The sequence below is a fragment of the Coffea eugenioides genome, chromosome 5 (assembly GCF_003713205.1).
Source record: "Coffea eugenioides isolate CCC68of chromosome 5, Ceug_1.0, whole genome shotgun sequence".
NCBI classification, from domain to species: domain Eukaryota; kingdom Viridiplantae; phylum Streptophyta; class Magnoliopsida; order Gentianales; family Rubiaceae; genus Coffea; species Coffea eugenioides.
Genome location: NC_040039.1, coordinates 41,579,201 through 41,601,235, shown reverse-complemented (window position 1 = coordinate 41,601,235; position 22,035 = coordinate 41,579,201). Strand labels below are relative to the sequence as shown.

The following is a 22,035-nucleotide window of genomic DNA, read 5'->3' as shown; positions in this document are numbered from 1 at the left end:
TTCATCACCGTCTATTTGGGCAAGAACTGCTGTCACAAATACGAGATTGGCAGTGGAGATTTTCGATGGCACCGGTCACTTCGGCATGTGGCAAAGTGAGGTTCTAGACATTCTCTTCCAACAAGGTCTAGACATTGCTATTGAAGAACAGAAACCAGATGATGTTGAGGAGAAAGATTGGAAGACTATCAATCGATTAGCATGTGTTACAATTCGATCGTGCCTTTCAAGGGAGCAGAGGTATGTATTTTCAAAGGAAACTTCTGCAAATAAATTGTGGATGGCACTAGAAAAAAAGTTTTTGAAGAAAAGCAACAAGCTCCATATGAAAATGAGACTGTTTCGCTTCACCTATGTTCCAGGTACCACAATGAATGATCATATTACCAATTTTAATCAGCTGGTTACTGATCTAATGAACATGGATGAAACATTCAAAGATGAAGATCTAGCTCTGATGTTATTGGGATCACTTCCTGAGGAGTTTGAATTTCTTGAAACCACTCTACTCCACGGGAAGGCTACTATATCTCTCAGTGAAGTTTGTGCAGCTCTGATACCAAAGTGAAATATTACAATAGAGGGAGAAAGAAGAAAATTGCCATAGAAGATGAATAGTGGGATGAGGCACTTTGGTCAACAAATCTCCACTTTGACGAGTCTTCACATCTTCAATTCCAAATCACTCACGAACAACATTTAATAGTGTCTTCAGATTCCATTTTCAAACTTTGACAATCCGAGATTTGTTGCGTCTCAAATGTAAATAAAGTTTTTCGTCAACCTACTCAAAATGCCTGTGGTGTGGTTTCTTGGTTTTTACATAATACCGAGGAATTGTTGACTAGCAGTACTTTGCAATTTTTATTAATTTTACAAGTCTACTTCATTCTTCAATATAACACTATCTATTAAATGTGTAATATCAGTGGCTTTATAATTTTATTATTGTAAGGTAAGTATGCCACGTTAAATCGACCGGCATTTCGGTCAGAAAACTAAAATTATGCTATACAAAAACCTTTAATTTCATCAATCTACCTTTTCCTTCCAAGCCATTGTTGAGCTAGTGCTATTGATCATGAGAAATTTGTCCTTGAAGAAGTCTGGCTGGAGAACAATAAAATAAACTTTACACAGATCTTACAAGCAAGAGACCACCAATTATGCAGGAATATGTTCAACAGCGAAAAACATTAGTACTTACTGGATAAAGATGTTAGTAACTCACGAGCTATATTCATAATCAAGAGCTCTTTTGACCTAAAGAATTTACTGCAAGAAAGTTACTCCTAGAACACAGAGAGGCAAACTAAGCAAAGAATCATGGAAGAAAAAATGTTTCATATTCATTTTGGTCCCAACAATTATTTCCTAAATGGCCTTCCAACCAAAATCCTGCTCCATTTCGGGGTATGCATGACAGCATGAGTGTCACCTTTCGCAGGTATCATGGATACCATCCATTTGAAAGTAATCTCTCAAACTTGCAATCACATGTTCAAAAGCTCATACAAACACAAGCATTTACATCAAATCACAGTCAATTGCAACAATAGGCTACCAATAAATAAGAAAAATAATGAGAAACAGTGAGAAGCTGATAGTAAGCAATATAGATTGTTCAACAATTAGATCGTGTTGACAACACAACGGGACTGAGATTATGGAAGATCAGTACCTCAGACCAAGAAAATCTTGGATCTGCTGTGGACAAGGGTGAGTTTTACCTATCGACAAATTGCACATCTATTGAGTGCAATACAACAGAGAAACATAATTACAATGTTGGTTTCAACTGACACCTAAATAACAGCAGGAATAGTGTGATTTCTTCACATTGCCCCTCTAATGCTTGGATAAAGCCCAATGGCAGAGTCTCATCCTCTTTCTTGAGAAACAATATCCATTTAGAGGACTAAAACAAGATGCTAAGCCTCATGTACTTGATCGACAGATTATTTGAGCACCTGTAAACCAATGATCCGAGAATCTTTTAGAGGAGAGTTGTGACCCGTCAGAACTTGAGGACTCCAGTTAATAAAAGCTTGTATCAGAAGTTCATTTCCACCTGAATTAACCAGGAAATTAAGGACCCTGAGTTGTACTGTGGACAATCAACAAAAGCAACTACTTTACCAGTCAAGTATCTTACGATAGTCCAGCCACAGAATAGGTCACCAGATTATTGACTGTTACAACATCGATTTCATTTTCCTTCTCCTTTAGCAATATGAAACATTAACAGATCAAACATAAAATTACTGCTCTAAAAAAACTGCATATCATAGACTTAAATGTTTTCTTCATATAATCATAGACCCAAGTACCTCAGCTCTCCAAAATGTTCATTGCCAGGCTAAAAATAGTGATGCAGTTTCAATTGACTTTTATTTCGTGACAACCTCAATTAAAGTGATTGCAGTCCTAAGTCCCCAAAATATTTGGTAAAGTAAGCATTATTTTGGATCCCATCCTTGCCACATTATCCCCTTCAATTGAACTCTTAAACACTTGGACTGCCAAAGCAAGAAAGTTGTTAATAACAAGAAGCCCTGAGATACATTATCAAAAGACCTGTTAAGAGGTCTGATTTCCCACAAATGGAGAAGAAAATTTTAATTTGTTCTCTACTTACCCTTTAGCTAAAGTACCTTCTGGGACTGGATACTAAGGAGATTTGTCATCTTCATCTGAACTGGAATCATCCATATGCCTTTCTTTGATTGCAGGAAATAATCGTTGCCGAAAATCTGGCAAAGACTCCCGATTGGATTCTTCAGAAGGTGATGGTGCTAGCGCTTCTTTTCGAGGGGTCTTGGCTGGCAATTTTGTTGAGCTTCTAACATCTCTGCATGCCTTATCCACCATTACCAAGAAATCACGAACAATAAGAAAGAGGCGCAAGCCCTCATTCTTTCCTGCATTTCCATGAAAGTAATCTCCTGTACTCTTCACAAGAGCCATTATCCTTTTCTCTTCCTCCAGCAGCTTTGTGATATCAGCTTCAGCATGCTCCACAAAATTAGTCAGTGTAGTGCGGAACTCACTGTCTTCCTCAACATTCGCCATTTCATTGTTTATGAAATCTTTAAGCTTTACAAACGATTGCCCAAGACTGGAAACTGCTCCAGCTAGGTCGTCACCATCTTTAAGTGCTGCCTTTCGTACATTCTCCAGATCGTTGCTCAGCCCAGATACCACCTGAAGACCAAGGCTGCGATAGTAGTCAGCTGTTTCCTCTGATGATTCCTCCACTAGATCTTCTGTTTTCACACTGGACATGCTGTGGCTTTCTCTTAATCTACGTGCAGCCCTTAGACCCTCAGATCGGATGATTTCCTGAACAACAAAGTGAAGGAGTGTGGTCTTACCATCAGTTCCTTTTACATCTGACAGTTTCAAGAGAGTGTCAAGCTTGAATGCTGTTGCACCACCACGGTAAGTGCCATCATTCATGCGGTTTCCAAGTTTCAGAACTGCTTCTAAGAGTTTCAGGAATAGTCTGCTGTTTCTCAGTTCCTTACAAGCTACCTGCGAATGAAAATCATGATTTTTTGAAAAGAAACAAATGAAAATCATGATTTTTTGAATCATTTAGCAACCACTGAAAATAACAAGATGCTCTGGAGCGTACATTTTCTGCATAAAAGTTAAAAGGCTACTTTGGAGCTGTTCCAGTTAAATATTTCTCAACCAATTGCAAATAGGAAAGTTTCAGATAGACCACAGCTATACATATAATAGCCAACAAATTAAATGCCATCCCAGAATTATTTCCCAAGTGCAAAATAATAAAAACTTGAACACTATAAAGTCTTTGAATCAGTGAGACTTTGACAAGTAAACAAATTGCATTGCACTTCCCTGAATTAATTTTCAGATCTTGGGTAACCTAATACAACAGCAGGGCAGCCAAAAGGTAAACGTCGATCATGTTGCCAACTATTTTAGATTTTAGTACACATCATGTTGGTCGTAAATGGACAAAGCATGATAGTGTGTAATGCATACATGAGGGTATGCTTTATATTATCTAATTTGAAATCTGGTGTATTAGTTTACTTACCAAACACAATTCCTCTTTTTCTCACCATTTTCTGTGATATGTTCTAAACTATTTTATGCAACAATATTTCCAGTTATTCATAAAATTGTTAGTGTATTCTCGGAGTCATTGGACAGAAAGAGCAAGTAGATACAAACTAATTGAGTTACCATACTATTTTCTTTGTAACTTTTTAAGAAGAAAAAAGTTACTTTGTGAACAGTTTATGGACTTTGGGAAATGGAAAGACAGATGACTCATAATTAGTTAGACATCTAAATTTGTAAATCAATTTACACTAACCTCTAAAGTAGCAAAGGATTCCGTGACGGAAGAAGATTCTTCCTGAAAAGAACTCATGAACAACAATGATTCCATCCTTTTGAAGGCAAATGGAATCTCAACCAAGACTTTCAGGAAGCGTTCAGCAGGGCCAAGCTGAGAGACATCCCCACTAAATAACCGCAGTTTTAATTCTTCATCTGTTGTAGGTGCCATCTTCAGTAATGCCTGAACAAGCTCTATTGGCAGCTCATTACCTGATTTGATTAGCAAACACAACGTTGAATTATTTCAGCCAAGACATAAACCCATAACAAAACGTGAATGAGTGCAGAATGTGAATTCATACATGCTCAGGTGATATAATTCGCACATAGGTTAGTCGCCAAGACTGAATCCAAATGATTCACTCAAAATCCATATCTTTCTCTTAATAATTTCTATCAGTAAATATAAGTTGGTTGAGGACAAAGACATCCACACAGTATTCATGAATCTATGGGCAAGAGCAATATCGAAGATGAATATTGCACTAACAAAAACAACTCTATTCATTATACCAAAAACAAGGAAAAAAAATGTAGAAACTGAGTGATGAAAATTCAATTTGTTACTCAATCTGGACTATTGAAATCACAATAAAACCTGGGAAGGTAAAATTAAAAGAACATGAAACAGAAGTTTTTTTCTGGAAACCACAAGGGGAAAGAAAGCAGCAACCTGCTGTTTACAAAAGTTGTTGTGAGCGTAAAGATTACTTTCAGCTAGTGTTTCAGATGGAATCACCACCACCAAGAATTAGCCAATCGACAAAGAATTGAATACCAAGTTATTAATACTAGAAAAAAGTGTCATCAACTTGAAACTTCCATTATCACTATGGAATCTTCAGAATCTAACCGTGGCGAGCATATACTGTTCTATCTTGAAATAAGGCTAGAGCTTCACATTATTTTCCAGAGTTACTTTGAAGTCCAGTCATCATAGAGAACCTAATGATAGTTTAGGAGGAGAAGAGACTTAACCAAAGAGAATAAACTATCAAATATCAAGACTACCTACATGGTATAAGTGTTCAGTTTTTCTTTAAATACAACGTCAGTGCCAAGTGCTGGTCAACAAAGACTTCAAACAAAATCGACACCCTATCGATGCAGATGAGATGCACATTCACAGACACGTCCAAGAGAACAGAGAGAGAGAGAGAGAGAGAGAGAGAGAGACCTTCCTTTAGAGCATCAATCACTTCTTCTGTTGTCACATTCAATGCTTTAAGAAGAATTGCAAGATTTTGTGATTTTTTCGGATCAATTATCTGAACATAGGGGACTGAAGATTCAGAAGATGAATTTCTCTTGTGCTCAAATTTGCCTTTTTCGGCTGGGACATAACCAAATAAGGATTCCATCATCTCCTCATTAACCCTGTAAATTCAAAAAAAAAAAAAAAAAAAATTCTACAGTTCACATGACGCGTCTACTAAAATAAAGATACCCAGAATTAGCCAAAAGTTAACCATATAAACTCTTACTGGAAAGACCCAGCTTTGATATCATGCCAAACCATGGAGTGATCAGGGTTCGCTGGAACCTTCTCCCAGAAAAATGGCTTTAACTTAGCTTTTGGAGCATCAGATTCACCCGACAATTCACTTGTATTGCCTCCAGAAGAACTTCTGGGATTATTGGCTCCAGGAGGAGAAGGCCTTCCCAAGTTACTAGGTTTTGGTGGATTAGGAGGAGGTCGAGCCACTTTTGGAGGAGGAGGAGGGGCAGGAGCTGGAGGTTTAGGGGGAGGAGGTGGTGGTGGTCCAGGCGGTGGAAGTGCTGGTCTTCCTGGAGGAAGCGGCAATAAGGAATTAACATTTTCAGATGTATCATTTGTCACTTTTGTTGACTGAGTTTTAGTTGATGAATCAGCAACATTAACTGCGAAAGGAATATTGCTGACAGTAGATGACATCTTGAGGTTTTGGTTATTAAAGGCTACTATTTTCTGAGACTTCTGAGTAGAACCTGGATAATCAAAGTATACAAGTCATAAAAATGAATACAGAATGATATTTGGAAAAGGATAATTGATTGTTACTGAAAAATACCAGCAGAAAGATCACTGGAGCAGAAGTTTAGAAGAGGCTTTTCATCTCTTTTTTCATTGTTTTGTCCATTTCCAGGGGCAACTTGTTCTTTTCTCTTGTTGATACAGCATATCAAGAACAGTACAATAAGAGCCAAACCTGTCACCGCACTTGCAGCTATGGCTGCAATGACGTAATTTCTGTTCAAGCCATTTCCTGAAGGAGTAGGTGCACCAGTTTGAGGTCTTGGTAGAGGACCAACAATGGATGATGGTGGAGGAGAATGGATGACATTTTGCGGAGGAGATGGTTCTGGTGGAGGTGGCTGTAAAACTGGAGGAGGTGGATGCAAAGTTGGGGAGGGAGAACTAGCAGGCACTGGAGATGGTGCTGGAGCGTGATGTGGCGATGTCACTGCACTTGCAGCTATGGCTGCAATGCCATAAATTCTGTCCAAGCCATTTCCTGAAGGAGTTGGTGCACCAGTTTGGGGTGGTAGAGGACCAACACTGGATGATGGTAGAGGAGAATGGATGACATTTTGTAGAGGAGATGGTTCTGGTGAAGGTGGCTCTAAAACTGGAGAAGGGGAATGAAGAGTTGGGGAGGGAGAACTAGCAGGCACTGGAGATGGTGCTGGAGCGTGATGTGGCGATGCAGCTGGAGAACCGGGGGCTTGAACGAGGCTTAGCACATGATGATTATGATGTCTTAAGAACCTTCTGGGAGCAGAGGACCAACTCGAAAATAGCTCCGGGCACTTATTGAACTGAGTATTGGAACCAAATTCTTTTCCAGATTCATGATTTTGCAATGGCTTCTTTCTTAAGCACTCAAAGAGAAATTGCTTATCTTGGAAAGTTAAATTGGGTATGGTCTGCTGTACAATTCTTTTAGCCAACAAATCAACAGGCAATGTTGGATTTTCATAAGGTTCTGGTATCTGAGAGAGATATAGTTCTAAACTTTCAAGAAACTGAAGGCACTCCTTCAATTCTCTTCTACACTGTATCCATACATCTTCTGCCTGTGAAACAGTCACATCTTAAATGAACAAGACATTGAAATATGTAAAGCTTGGAATTCATCTTGAATATGTTTTAGTAAATGCAATCCTGTTCCTTTTCTTTTTACTAGCTAAAAAGCAGTTGTCCACTTTATGCTATGTCTGAGATTTAAAGGGGTAATCCGAAATTTTCAGCACAACGTATAGACTGGAAGGTAGCATTGATGATTGGTTTAGACAAAAATCATTTCCGGTTAGAAATAGTCCTATAAACTGCACTACCACAATAATCAGTATAATAACCAATATTTTATTTTTCAGTATCGCACGAGATATAACAACACAAAATATACAGCCTGACTGCGTATCCCAAAATTTTCCATCCCTCATCAAAGTTTACAAAAACTTTTGGTTACATTACCCATAGCTTTGGCCAGAATTGCAGAGAGATTCGATTCATCCCAAAGTATTAATCTAGAACTTAGAGACATGAAATCTCATAAATAAGAATGACTGAAATAGGACCGTAGAAGTCCAACTCAAAACATTGCGGACCTAGCAACAATATTGGCAAGTTGCCACAGAAACTTATCCAATTTAACAGTGTCATTTATGAAATACTCCAAAATAATATTCAGTTTATCAAGGTTTTCAAGCATTTACTAGTAATTAGTTGCTAAAAACTTTGGTTAATAAGACCACCACACACAGAATTTTGTTTACTTTAATATGTGGGCTGTAACGGTTCATGTCTTTCTCATTATACATGTTAAAAGAGTCACTCAAATTCAAGATGACACTAACTCTGAAGTCTGGCAAACTGAGCTGTTAATATAAGAGTTACTATTAAGTCTCTAAGAAATAAGAAACTACCAACCCATGAATGGTAATATTCACACACCAAGCATCAAATTCTTGCAACAGAAATCAAATTTACGCTACTAAAAGACTTTTGTCTTGTGTAGTGTGTGTTTTTATGTCCATTTTCGCAGGTATTGAATCAAGATTTACATAAAAAGAAGCTCATACCTTATCATAATCTATCTTTTCAATATCCGAAGAAACTTCATTGCCACTAAAGGCCTCTGCAAAATTCCTAATGCCCTTTAAATTACTAGCTGCAAAAACGCACAAAAAAGCAACAAAAAGAAAGTTTGTACGGGACATTCCAACGTCCATTGATTATCAGGATGACTTTGCCATTCCCACAATTCACTTCTTGTCATTTCATCAAACAAACAAACTCAAGAAACAAAACCCCTTTCAGTTTTGTTGTATTTGTATGCAGAGAAACACAATAATTCGAGGATCAGGCAAGCCAAAAAGGAAAGATTTGTTGGCCTCTTCTTTTTTATTTTTCATCCAACGAGACAAAAAATCCCAACCATGCACATGCAGAAGAAGCCCAAGTACAAACGCAAAAAGTCCTTAAAAACAAGAAAGAATGAGGATCCAGAAATCCCTTTCGGCTGAATTTGAAAACCCACAAATGTTTCAAGATAGTTGGGAGATTGAATATATGAAGCAATCATAAACCAAGCTATCTTTCTCTGATGCAATAAGGGGGCAAAAAGGGGATTTGCAGAAAACGTTTGAAATTTTTTGTGTCAGATTTTCAGTTGGGATTTTTGTTCGTTGGAATGTTTCAGGTTTTTCGGAGGCACAAAGAATCAAATGAAGAGAAGAAAAGAGACCGGAAAATGACAAATACAGATTTATCTTTCAGATAAACGAACACACAAAGGTGCAGAGAACTACGCAGAGGCGAGAGGGAGAGAGCAAAATAGAAAATAATTTTGACCTCTAGCTCTCTAAGCTTTGCTGTAGGTGGCCACTGTAGACTTTGTATACATTTTTTTCCCCTCTTTTTTGGTTTCTGTTAAGATTTGAGAATCCTCCAAAATTAGATATCCATAATTGTTTCTTTTTTGGTCCTATCTCTCTATTTTTTAGTAATTTATAATTTTTCTAGCAAGTAGAAAATAAAATTCTAAAAATACGAACAACAAGTCATGTATCAGGTGTTATATATACACTAATATTAAAGAGAGTTTCCAATCATCTGTCTAATCTAACTCAAAATTAGACAATTTTACTCAAAAAGTGATCATTTCATCTTTTCTGAATCCCTGTCTTTTGGGTTGCATTTGTGTCAGATTACAACTTTTATTTTCATTAAGAAACCCTGTAAACATAGAGGTGCAAAGAAGTTGCGAAAGGCTGAATAGTAGTTTTGTTTTTTGAAAATTTTAATTATGTAGTTTTCTTGAAAAAATAATGAGTTTGTTTGGATAGAGAGTATTTGGTTTGCAAAATTTATTCTCACAAATCTCAATCACCTTTTTATCTTCCCAATCACCTTTTTATCTCACATACATCACATCATAAAAAGTGCTACAGTAACTGGATCAAATAAATCATCCAAATAAATTCTTATCCAAACAAACTCAATGATCAATTCACTTTTTTTTCATCTTTTCTGAATCCTCCCCTGTCTTTTGGATTCCATTTGTGTCTGATTACAACTCTTACTTTCATGAAATAAAAAACCTCTAATCCTAGAGGTGCAAAGATGTTGCAAAAAGGCTGAATATTAGTTTTTGTTTTCTGAGAAGTTAAAGTTAGATATTGTGAAAGATTCAAGTTAGACATGTAAAGTGTCTAAATCTAAGTAGAATAATAATTTTGAGTGTGCATATTTACACACTGAATTAGGCGTAGAATAATATTTTGAGTGTGTATATTTACATACTTTGGCAATTGGAGACTAGCATTGTTCTGTTTCCTATGATGTGCTCATTTTCAAACTTTTTGGTGCCTAGCCTAAACCCCACATGGTAAATACATAGTTGGGATCTTTAGATTTTTTGTACTCTTTCTTGCATGCTATTTTGTTTCATCATCTCTTTTGATTACTTAATTGCTGAAAACCGAAAACTAGTAATCTTTAGAAAATTTTAATACCATATGTTACCCAACGTATACGTCAAAGCAAAATTAGATAACCCTAAACTATAAACAGCATCAATGTCTTACTCAAATTTTCAGAACTCTTTCCTACACCAAAATTTCCTGTATAAAACTGGCTATTTTCTTAACATGGCTGAAAAGAAACGGCACGCAGATGCTGCATGATGCATGCTGTCAATTACAGAAACTGGAAAAAGGCAGCAAGATTATGCTACACTCAAATCCTATTGGGCCAAGGAAAGTTCACTAACTCATCCCAGAACAATCAAGCTGGTCTATATGATTGCTTCCTGGATCTAATAGTTTTGAGAATTCAAGAGAAGGTCACGGCGAGACAAAGTGTTGAGCTAACAAATAAAAAAGATTTTCTAATCATTATTTGAATAAAATTGACAATAAGGACCACATTGTACTATCCAAATATGCAAGCATAAGAATACTAGCTGTATATCAGAACATATGACAACCAAAATAGAAGTATAAATCTAAGTCATAGTGCTACATTAATATTATGCTGGTAAATCAAGAACTCCTTAAAGGTTTAGTACCATAAAAGCTTTGAGTCACAGAACAAAGAACTCAATGATTGCTGCTTTATTTACTTGCATTCGACCTATGGAAATATCGCGCTTAAGCTGTGTAACCTTTTACTCTTTAAGAGCCTGTCTGGCAGCCAGCTGTGCCTTTATGAAATCAATGATCAGATGAGGACCTGTTGATCGGGAAGTCCCTTCACCAGGCTGCCTTTGAAGGAACGTCCTAGTGATAAAATGACCATAGTGCAGAAACCATTAGGTATGAGAAAAAGGAACATGAGTTTCAACGTGGTTAAATGATGAATAGTTCATGATACATGCCTCCTTCAACATGCAAGCTAGAGCAAAGAGGATAATTTCAAACACTAAAAAGAAGAAAAACCTCTTTCTATTTATAACGTAACCACAAGTAATTGACATAGTAGCAATGCAACCTCCCTAAAGGCCAAAGCATGTATTGTAAATTGACTTGCATGCTCCAAGATTTCCCGTCCATAACACAAGGGAAGCATATAGCAGGTGGCATTGATGATTAAATTCTAGACAAAGTTTTTTGACCCTATATCAAGTTTATTTTTCACTCACAAACTTGTCATTCTGTATGCAGCGCAAACGATTTTGCTTTTGGTTCTGGTTTTCTTGCTTAAAGAAGTTAACTTACAAGCAAGGAATGTTCATAGTTTCTGTCTTTCACACTCAATAAAATCATTCTATGTCAGGAATGAAACAGACAAGTAAAGCACATTAAGAGATGGAAAATAATATTAGAACATCAAACCTACATCCAGCGGAACTATTTACGAATTATCCTTACCCTTTGTACATCTACTGGGAGGCACTTAGCAACTAGCTGAAGCCCAGCCTTTATTGCTAGACAGAGGTAAGGGCTCTTTAATTCGATGAGAAATAAGCTGACAAAAAAACTAATGGTAGGCTTAACGCAAGAGTGTTGAACCTCTGTCTGATAATTGGTGACATGCACATAGTGACAAGCATGTATACAGTGGCAATGTAGCAGAAAGGCTTTTTCCCATTCTGGGTTGGGATTATCATTTGGAATAAGAAAATGAAGAATAGAAGGAAAATAGTGATTGCTAAATATCCTGCTTCTAATTCTCATATCTGCGATGAATGAAGAAAAAGTTAAAAAAAAATGATATCTTTGCCACAGGCCATCAGATTGTCGTACCTTCTTTGGCGTATGTTTGCTGCCTGATTGACTGTTGAAGATCCAATGTCCATCCTGACAGAATTTCCCTAATGATAGTACAGAGAAACTACCTGAGTTCAGAATTTTCAATATTGTGGTTTTAGTCCAATTGCTGCTAAGTCCAGAATATATACTACCTGAGCATTTTCAGGATTTTCTGCAGCAACCTGCTTCCCGAGTGGCTTTGCCCGCACAGAAATTTCATTCCTTTTTATGTTATGTTTATCTTCAAAATTGAGTGACCAAAAAACGGGGAGGAGGAAACTCAAATGAAAAAACTAGAGCTTGCAAGTGTTACATCACGCATTAGTGCTCAAAAGACGGTATGGTCGTGTCAGGAGCACCATTTAGTCACCTTTGACAACTGAATGTCTTTAACAGCGCTGTCAAGATAGTCTTCGCAAAGGCCAGCTTGAAGAACCGATTTCATTCCCTCCAATTCTGGATTGTAAAATCTATGGAGAAAATCCAGTACACATTTACCAGGAAATAGGTTGACCTATTGTAACCAATATAATCATGTGACATCTTTAAATGGGTTTTTTAGTGATCAGGAAGCGATTAGTAAGTGAACTAGGATCTAGGATCTGCAAGATTCGACTTTGAGCCACCTCTGAACTTTGGTTCATGCACTACCTATGGCAAATTGCTCTCTGTTTTCCCCAAAGAAAGGAATGAATCAAGTGCCATAGCTCCTCCTTTCCAAGCAATAATATTAACTTGATTAAGCACTTGATTGACTTTTAGTAACTGAAAGTGCTGATAAATTTTCTTATTTTAGTATGAAACTAGGATTCCAACTTAATGGCTTGAAGCCGAATAGCTTGAAGCTTAAGGGCTCTCAGATTTCCCTTTCAAGTTTTCTCGAGTCACCCTAAAGGCTAAGAGAAATTGGCTTACTTCTTACTGAATGCCTACTGAGAGTTACAACCCTTAGGATGAGCTTTTAGCAATTAGTCAGTCTGTGTCCAGCTAGCAGGTACTTTCAGATCAGTACTTCAAACAAACAAAGGCTTAGTAAGCACTGTTATCTATTTGGATTGCAGTTGGCAATGGTAGATTATTCCCCACTCCTCCTACGAGGACGTCAAACAGCATAAGGTCTAAAGCTCAGATGTTTGCATCAATTTCCTCACTAATTATGTAAGGAATCATTTTGGTACTATTGTAGGATAACTCTTTGTCCAAGTTTAATGAGGTAGGAAGTCATTTGGAGATATAGCTCGGAAGGTGCATCCTTTCAGGGGCTATTACCCCAGCTTTTGTGCCCTTTGATTTTGTCGAGTAATATTTGCTTCTTTTTTTTTCCTTTGTTTTTTTTGTTGTGCTGTAACTTGCATTTTACATCAAATCTGATCCATTTCCATACTACAAAAGTCCATAAAAGGTCCCTCCATTCTTATAGTGATCACTATTAGGAACAATAGCCATTAACACTGCTTAAGTGCAACAAAGTCCAAACAATAGCACAACAATGAATGTCAAACCAAAGAAAGAAAAGTAGGTACAAATGAAGCCTTGTAACAGGCAGTACAAAATGAAAGTTCTAGCCTTTCAGACTTGCTATTTTCCCTACTCCAACATCATAAACCTCCCAAACTGCATAGAGAAACCATTGCAACAATTACCATAAACAGCCCTTATAAAGTTTTCTAAGGCTAAATTTTTATATATGGCGCATTTTATAATCAAAACAGTTATCAAATTCAAGAATTGTTTTTTGTTTTTTTGTTCTCTTTTTGTTCCATGATGACAAGGGGTAGCAGGGTTTGCCCTCACACTAAGACAGCTAGAGAATTGTGCTACAATTGTACTCCGTGGTTACTACTCATCAGGATTTCCATAGTCTTTATTCTTATGACAAAAGTTCAATCTACTACAATGTTCACAGTAAAATATGCTAAATGACTATCAATCAGTCAATCACATTAAAATAAATCATCAAAATTCAGCCATACCTCAGACATTTTCATCATCAATAAAACACACTACTCTAAGTGAAAACATGCATGCATGTCAATCGATCAATTACGAAAATTACCGCAAAAAACTACCTTAAAACGTGAAATTGTGCTCGACTTCGGAAGATTTTGAATCTAGTTTTCAGCCATCACAGGCAGACCTTGAACGAAGACTGCACCCAAACAAAAAGTAGACAAGAGACGGAAAAAAAGTAAGAAGTGTGATAAATGCATACAAGTACATAAAATCTTGGAGGAAATTAAAAACAAAAAACAGAAAATATATAATCCTGGAGGTATATATATTCCTTTATCTTCCACTGAGAATTAATTCTAAAAATGTTGAATTGGTTCTTACGTTGAGGAGTTTCTGAGTCTACTAGTTTTGAGCTAGCACAACCAAACCCTGAATGAACTTACCCTGCATTAAAAATAATAATTAACAAGAAGAGGGGAAAAAAAAGTAAGAATTTGTGATAGATGCATTCAAGTAGATAGAATCATGGTGGTAAAAAATGGAGAATAATATTGGAGGAATATTCCCTTCTCTTCTTCTATCGAGAATTAACCCCAAAAAAATTGAATTATTTCTTACACTGGGGAGTTTCTGGGCTTTGCTTTTCCGCTAGCAACCCACACCCTGAATGCACGAACCCTGCACGCAAATAATAAGCAAACAAGAAGATGAAAAAAAAAAAAGAAAAGTAAGAAGTGAAGACAAATGCATTCAAGTGCATAAAATCCCACGGCAAAAACAAACAAGAAGAAGGAGAATAAACTTGAAGGAATATTCCCTTCACTTCCATTGAGAGTGAAGAAGTTGTCAGCAGCACAGGTCCGCATGCCATGCAGCTCAACACCTGCAGCAATAGGAAACAATGACGTGTTTGAAGGATTGGGAGGCCGCAGATTGTAAGCAATAAAAGATATTGTTAAGCATCAAAACTCGCCCGGGGATGTAGCTCAGATGGTAGAGCGCTCGCTTAGCATGCGAGAGGTACGGGGATCGATACCCCGCATCTCCATCTCCTCATTGACATATTTTTCTCCTTTGCAACGAACGTGTGACTTGGGCACAAAAGAGGCCCACAATAAATGAAGCTACATGACAATAGGGTAAATTTGTTTCGCAATTTACACATATCACATTATTGTTATGGGCTGACAATTTCTAATGTACATTGGGTTTTTTTCCTTTAATATTTGATTTCATGTCTAATAAAAGTAGGCGCGATGCTTAGCAAAAGTGTGTGCGTTTTCAGCATGAGTGGTAAATTGACTAAAATTAATTTTCTTGACAACATGACACCCTTGTATTGGCATTTTACACACATCAATTGGTTATGGGCTAATAGCATAGAAATGTAATTTGGGTTTTTAAGCGTTTGAATTTGTACCATAAGGGCGCAAGATTGGAGTAAGCTTGGTGAGTGTGAGCAGTAATTTTTGGATTTTCGTAAATAACTCTTCCATTTTTATGGACCGTAATAAAAATAGTATCATTTTTTTTGTCTAGGTTTGGTATCGAAAATTATATTCTTAATGGAAAAATTGAGGTTGTTTTACAAAATAAACTAGGCAAAGTTTGATTTTTTGAAGAATAAAAAGAAAAGAGAGTGCAATCTTGATGTTTCCTTTTAACATCTAAGGAGAGTCAAGTACGAAATGCAAAGGAAACTAGGTAAAAAAAAAAAAACACAAAATAGTACAGCAGAGAGGCATTTTATAAAATTTGTTCATATACTATCCATCCAACCGTAATAGTGTATACACTAACAGTTGATATAAAATTTACTCTTTTAGAATGCCTCAATAATTAATCTTTCTAAGATTTCTTAGTAGTCTCAAACATGACCCGTCCGACTCTAATCTAGCCATAGGCCGTCAATAGAGATATCAATTACCCCTTGATCGAATAGAAACGTACACAAAAACTAACGACGTGGAATTGTCGTGAAATCGTCATCTCGTCAAGCAAATTTCGACTTCTTACGCCAAAATGCAAGTTGGACTTCAAATGGTAAATTTTATCATTTATTCAATATTGTTTAGAACGTAAAATTTGGACCGTGACAAAACCATTTGAAACGAGAGAACTTGTTAATCAATTTCCAGTCCAAAAAAGGATACTTCTTGCTCTAAATGCTCAAAAGTTTAGGTGGGTTCGGATTCGATCACCACTATGGATCAGAGCATATCTCTGAAAATCATAGATCACTTATAAAAATTCTTACAAATCACCTATCAATACGATTTTCACATCGACAATGAAATTTAAACACGCGATCTTCGTAAAGGAAGTAGCTCGTACTTATCAATTGAATTATCTTGTATTAGCAAGTCTATGCATTATGGACTATATCGTCTATACTTGCTATATCTAAAAAAAATACTTGCTATATCGATTTACATTATGGACAATTTGGAGAGTTCCCTTTTTTCGAATAGTAAATGCAGCTTGATAAAAAGTTGAAAGGTGACAAGAAAATGAAATTAAAATGGAGGTCCCCCAAGTGCAGTTTCAGGAGGTCCAATTAATGCGCTCCGCCAATGAGGGCATCTCGGGCAGCTTTCGCTTTGCTTTCAGTTTCAGTTCGCCATATCTGAAAAATAAATGGACGACTCATAATGGAAGATCAAAACAAAATCTCAAGTCTCCATCTATGCATGATCACATGATAAAATTTAAGCCAAGGGAAAAAAATTTTCGACATTCGTCCATAGAAGAAATCACAATAAGCTGGATGGAAATAACGAATATGCAATAAAACTCCACTGAAAATCATGTACCCAAAAATGCAAAGAAAGAATTTTCTCAAGTTTTTAGATCATGTACCCGAAAACCACTTGGCCCAACATTGTTTGGTAGCCAAAAGCTATTCCCCGTCACTCCTTCGTCCTTTGGTTGGCTGTTCAAGAGAGACTATCAACCCAAGATGATAAGCTTCTTAATTATGGTGTTGTTGCATCAGTTTCATGTGTGGTTTGTCAGGCTAATGTTGAAAGTTGTGATTATCGCGGTATTTATTGCAGAAATGCAATATCATATGGTTTGAAGGTAATTGGCAGGAGACTATCAAGAAAGACAATTTTTTTTTTTGGTGCTAAAATAAGAAATAGTTAAAAAAATAAAAATAAAAATAAAAACAGGTTTTACAAGTAAAGATCTCAATTATCTATTCACCTAGTAGTAGCAAGAGAATGATTTCGAGAAAATTTCTGCATTAAGGGGGAGCTTTCTAGTCCTGGAGAGAGAATATATGAGGTCTGGATAGGGTTGGGGTTTGGCTGAAAAGCTTCCTTTCAATTGAAGGCCCTTTTTTTTTATTATCTTTTTTTGGTTCCATTCTTTTCAGTTTCAAAATTAAGAATTTAGCCTTTCAAGTTAATGATCAACCATTAATGATCCGTTAATCCATTGACTTTTCCTAGTATTTTACCATTAGTAGTAAAGTTCTTTTCTGGTGTCCATTGCTTAGCCTGGTGAATTAATCGCTGAGGATACATTTGGTGCACGGATTGGATAAAGTAGGAATGCTTATTCACAGATTATAAATCATGGGTTAAGTCATCTTAGGATAAATAATCCCTATTTATGAGATGCCTTAGTAAATAATTTCATTCTATGCATTTTGGTTGGAGATGACAAGGTGGGACTACCTTTTTACAAACCCAAACACCTCTAGACCTACTTTAGTTTTTCCTTTATTAATTTAACAGATGAACTTTAAATGATTTTGTAAGTGTGAAAATTGTATGTTAGGGATAAAGTAGAGACATATTAATATTGTTTTTCACCTCCTATATATATGCATCGTGGTTTAATTAATACCACCTTATTAGGATTTCTAGCATCAAAAGTTCTTGGCTTGTTCAACTTCCAAGTTAAAAAGGGAAAATGTTCTCAGCTTCTTCATGACTTCATTTTGGCTTAAAATACATATTTATTAACATTACAGAACAAAACCACAATACAGCAAACAGCATGAAAATGGCAACAACATGGATATTTAACTTCCTTCATACGTACATAGGATTCAGAGGCAGGCACCTCAATCTCTAGCAACTCAAACTTATTTTTCTTGAAGTGCAGAATTATTTTTTATACTAACAAAGAGTGGTGCCTGAATTTATTATTCAAATGATGTTGCTGGTGCTTGATGCCCAATTGCTCAGGAAGACTCAACAGGCAGGTCAGTCTCACTATCCCATGGGAAGGGCTCCAATTTTGGTGTAGCTGCTTCCAGAAGTTTTTCAATTGGAATCTTTGGCTTTGATCGCTCCAATGGAGTTAAGTCAATTATATTTGGGACATAATCCTGAAGAAAACGTAAGAATACAACAGTTAGTATAGCAAAAGCAGTCTGTTGTGTTTCATTTTGTCACTCAAAATCATGATGGAGAGGGGATGATAAAATAAAAGCTGCAGCACTACCAAATCAGCATGCATTTTCTTCACAAATGATGCAAACAGACTGAAGTTTTCCTTTGACAATAAATCCTCTGACAGGCGAAGGTAAGTCAATGCGGACATCTTCGGTTTGCGTTCGCCTTCTTTGCTGACCCCATTTGGCCTAACATTCAGTAGCATTTGATTGTAAGCGGTGGCATCATATCTAGAAAGTGCATTTTCACCTGCAACATCAATGACTTCTCTCCAGCCAGAGCTCAGAACCTGTAAACATCACTGGTTTTGCTTTGTAATATGAAGTGAACAAAATTGTATTAATTTATGCTATGCTATGTAACAATCATGCACGAACCTGTTGAACAAGTTCCTGTGGACCACTTTTAGCAGTTTCTGGTTGTTCAGAGTCCTTCATCTCAAGACAAGTAAAATCTAGAGTACCATAGTGCCTGGTCAACATCCTGGCCAAGGGTCGGTAACCATCTCTATCGTCCAAGTTGTAGTATCCTGCAGTTAACTCAGCAGCATGCGACTGATCTTTGAACCACCAATGGATACCAGAAACCTATTTGAGTAAACAAAAGAAAAAAAAACTTGAGAATAGTTGCATGTGCTCCTCAGCAGATGGCTGAAAGCATGCAGTGGCGGAGCCAAGACCCTAAATCAGCAGGTGTAATTTGCAACTATCTTGTCCGATGTGATAAGACTGTTTGATAGACATATTAGTTATAGAGTAAATCGTTCTTACACTGACGGTGCATACACTATCATCGTTGGATTCATGACGTGTGTGCAAAAGTTGAATTTTAAATTCAAAATTTGTATAGTTGTCAATCATCCAACGCTGATAGTGTATACGCTGTCAGTGTAAGAAAGATTAATCCTTAGTTATATGTACCATTAAATCTAATTTTTTTGACTATAAGATCATTCTACTTATTTGAGTTAGGAACATAAAATATTATTAAAAAATTTAAAAATAAGTATTTCTTATGTGTCTTAAACACACGTTTTCCAATATTTTTTCCATCTCACATATTTCACATAAAAAAAATTTACAATAGTAAAGAAAATTTTTCAAATAACTTTTAATCCAAATGGATCAATCATTCTATAACTTGAAGTAGGTCCATCAATCAAAAGATAATCACTATGATATCTTAATAGTTAAGGGGGTAATGCAACTATAAATGGTAATTGCACAAAATTTTATGATTTTACCAAAGTTGAGAGGGGGCAATTGCCCACCCTCAACTATATGTGGCTTCGCCAGTGGCTGAAAGCAGTAGGCATCAAATTGCAATAATTGGCTACTCACTTTTGCAGCTAGCCTGGTTTTGGTTCCATTGAAAACTTTGTTGGCTTCTTCGAGAATCTGATCTCCGTGTTCTATAAGCTTGTTTGAGTACCATGTCAAGAAGAACCTCCCTTTTTCGGTGCGATAGGTCCCGTTAGTTGCAAAAAACTCTGTATCACCTGGTGTATCATTGTATGTTCCAGCATTATCTGGAAGATCCCATTCAGGGTGCCCCGCTTTTGTTGCAGCAGCTTTAAAATCTGCTTTCAAATACTTGTCATAGCACTGCACACCATCAAATATTGGAGTGAAAAAAAAAAATTAGCTTGAAGGAACTTAATAGATTAAGTGATACAGAATATGATTTGTTTGAATTAGACCCACTTGAAATTCTCCAATTCCAGGGAATTTCCATCCTTGTGTTTCTGGGTATGAAGAATATCTCAGCTCTCCAGCTGGACCAAGCCCTACCTCAACGTCTGTTATGTGTCCAGCCTCGAAAATGCCTGCCATGGCGTTTTTAAAGCTCTTCATATAGTCACTGTAGATCTGAATCCATTGAGCTGGGATAAATCAAAACTCACGACCAAAAGCTGATCCATTATCATATCATGTACTAAATATTAACAGACTATCAGTCTAGAACTGAAGTTGAAAGACACTGAACTAGATATCTCATATCAGTATCGATCATTTCCAGCTTTGAAAGGATCAAGAGCTGATGATTCTGTCCTGCTTTCAAGAAAAAAACTGCTCAAGAATAACACAATTGGCTAATGTGATCAAATTCAAGAAGCTGTCACATGTCTTACCTGCACAGGAGTCCGACCTTGAAAAAGATTCTCATTATCAACACCTATTGAGAGGTACTCCGGATTCCTGGTACCAGATCGGTTAGTGTAGAAGATATCAGGGACTTTGTCTCCAATTGCGAGCACCCATTTGGGAAGTGGGATGGTAACAATATCTCCAACATTGCCACCACATTGGTGGAATGACATGATAGCCTGGATTTTCAGGCCAATTTTCACAACAAGCTCAAACAAGCTTCTGTAAGCAGCCCAGTCATACTGCCTAGGCCCTTTGTTCTCAATGAGTCCCCACCAAACATCTACCATGATGCCATCGACTCCAATTTCTTTCAGCTTCTTCAGCTGCTTCTCAAGAGTCTCCGGGTCTTCAAAAACATTGTTAACATTAACAACTCCCAACTATTGTCACCACCAAAAAAAAGACAAAAAAGACCATTAGTCAGATCACATTCTATATGTTATTGATCGTGATTAACCAAAGTGAAAATGTATATATCAAGCTTTGTAAACCTAAAATATATATATATATATATAAATATATACACACACACACACATCTTTTCTTGATCAGGGTATGTTCATTTTCTATTTGCAAAAGACAATAGAGATGATAAGAGAAGCTATGACTAACCGGGAGCATAACAAAGATTGGAACATAGTTTGACCGTAAAGTTGATGCCATCCTTGGTGATGAGGAAATGCGTGGGTGAAGAATGAGATGCCAGAAGATTTGAAGTTTGTTGCCTCTCAATACCTCACTTGCATTCCCTTTTATAGAAGATTTTGAGTGTAACTTTTTGTTTGTCCTTGGTGTAATTATTGAGAATGTGCCTGGCGACTTTATGTTACTCTAAAAAGAAAAATACAGTTTTGGTATCTAAACTTTGACGTATGAGCAATTTTAACTCCCAAACTTTGGACAAAAGCTAATTTGGTATCCAATCTTTCAACTTTTGAGCACATTTAGCGCCCTTGATAGATTTTTCTCAAATTGCTATCGAAAAGAGTCACGTAATAGTAACATGTCTGGCAACTATTGTAAAAAAAAAAATGCCAAAAAACATAAAATTTAGTTCTTAAACTTAGTGTGAGAAGGATATTTTACTTTTTTTAGTCATTTTTTTATACAATAGTTGCCAGACATGTAACTATCACGTGACTCTTTTCGGTAGCAATTTAGGAAAATCGTCAAGGATACTAAATGTGCTCAAAAGTTGAAAAATTGGGCATCAAATTTGCTTTTATCCAAAGTTTGGGAACTAAAACTGCTCATGTGTCAAAATTTGAATACCAAAATTGCATTTTTCTCTACTCTAAATTACCAAGGTGGCTGTGCATTTTAAACATTAACCGCATCGAATAGTGGAAATCATAGTTCTTTCTTTTTTTTCTATATTGTGCCATAAAGGTACAAGATAAACACACAAA

The 22,035-nt window shown here is 36.5% G+C and overlaps 2 protein-coding genes and 1 non-coding gene across 3 annotated transcripts; 1 reads left to right on the top strand and 2 right to left on the bottom strand.

The window, feature by feature from the left end:
- Positions 1 to 1,648: 1,648 nt before the first annotated feature.
- Positions 1,649 to 8,592, bottom strand: LOC113771679 (formin-like protein 3). Its single transcript, XM_027316248.1, has 8 exons — positions 8,443 to 8,592; positions 8,137 to 8,238; positions 6,429 to 7,434; positions 5,862 to 6,345; positions 5,555 to 5,754; positions 4,352 to 4,587; positions 2,639 to 3,534; positions 1,649 to 2,071 (listed from the first exon to the last, which is right to left on the bottom strand). Exons 1-7 carry the CDS (start codon positions 8,590 to 8,592, stop codon positions 2,671 to 2,673), a joined length of 3,042 nt encoding a protein of 1,013 aa, XP_027172049.1. The 3' UTR covers positions 1,649 to 2,071; positions 2,639 to 2,670.
- Positions 8,593 to 15,042: 6,450 nt separating this feature from the next.
- TRNAA-AGC lies at positions 15,043 to 15,115 on the top strand. The gene has a single exon. It is a non-coding gene; the product is annotated as a tRNA-Ala (tRNA).
- A 2,947-nt stretch (positions 15,116 to 18,062) lies between these two features.
- Positions 18,063 to 21,326, bottom strand: LOC113769980 (beta-amylase). Its single transcript, XM_027314324.1, has 7 exons — positions 21,239 to 21,326; positions 20,608 to 21,006; positions 20,180 to 20,344; positions 19,817 to 20,080; positions 18,854 to 19,063; positions 18,526 to 18,765; positions 18,063 to 18,409 (listed from the first exon to the last, which is right to left on the bottom strand). Exons 1-7 carry the CDS (start codon positions 21,287 to 21,289, stop codon positions 18,263 to 18,265), a joined length of 1,476 nt encoding a protein of 491 aa, XP_027170125.1. The 5' UTR covers positions 21,290 to 21,326; the 3' UTR covers positions 18,063 to 18,262.
- Between the last annotated feature and the right edge of the window lie 709 nt (positions 21,327 to 22,035).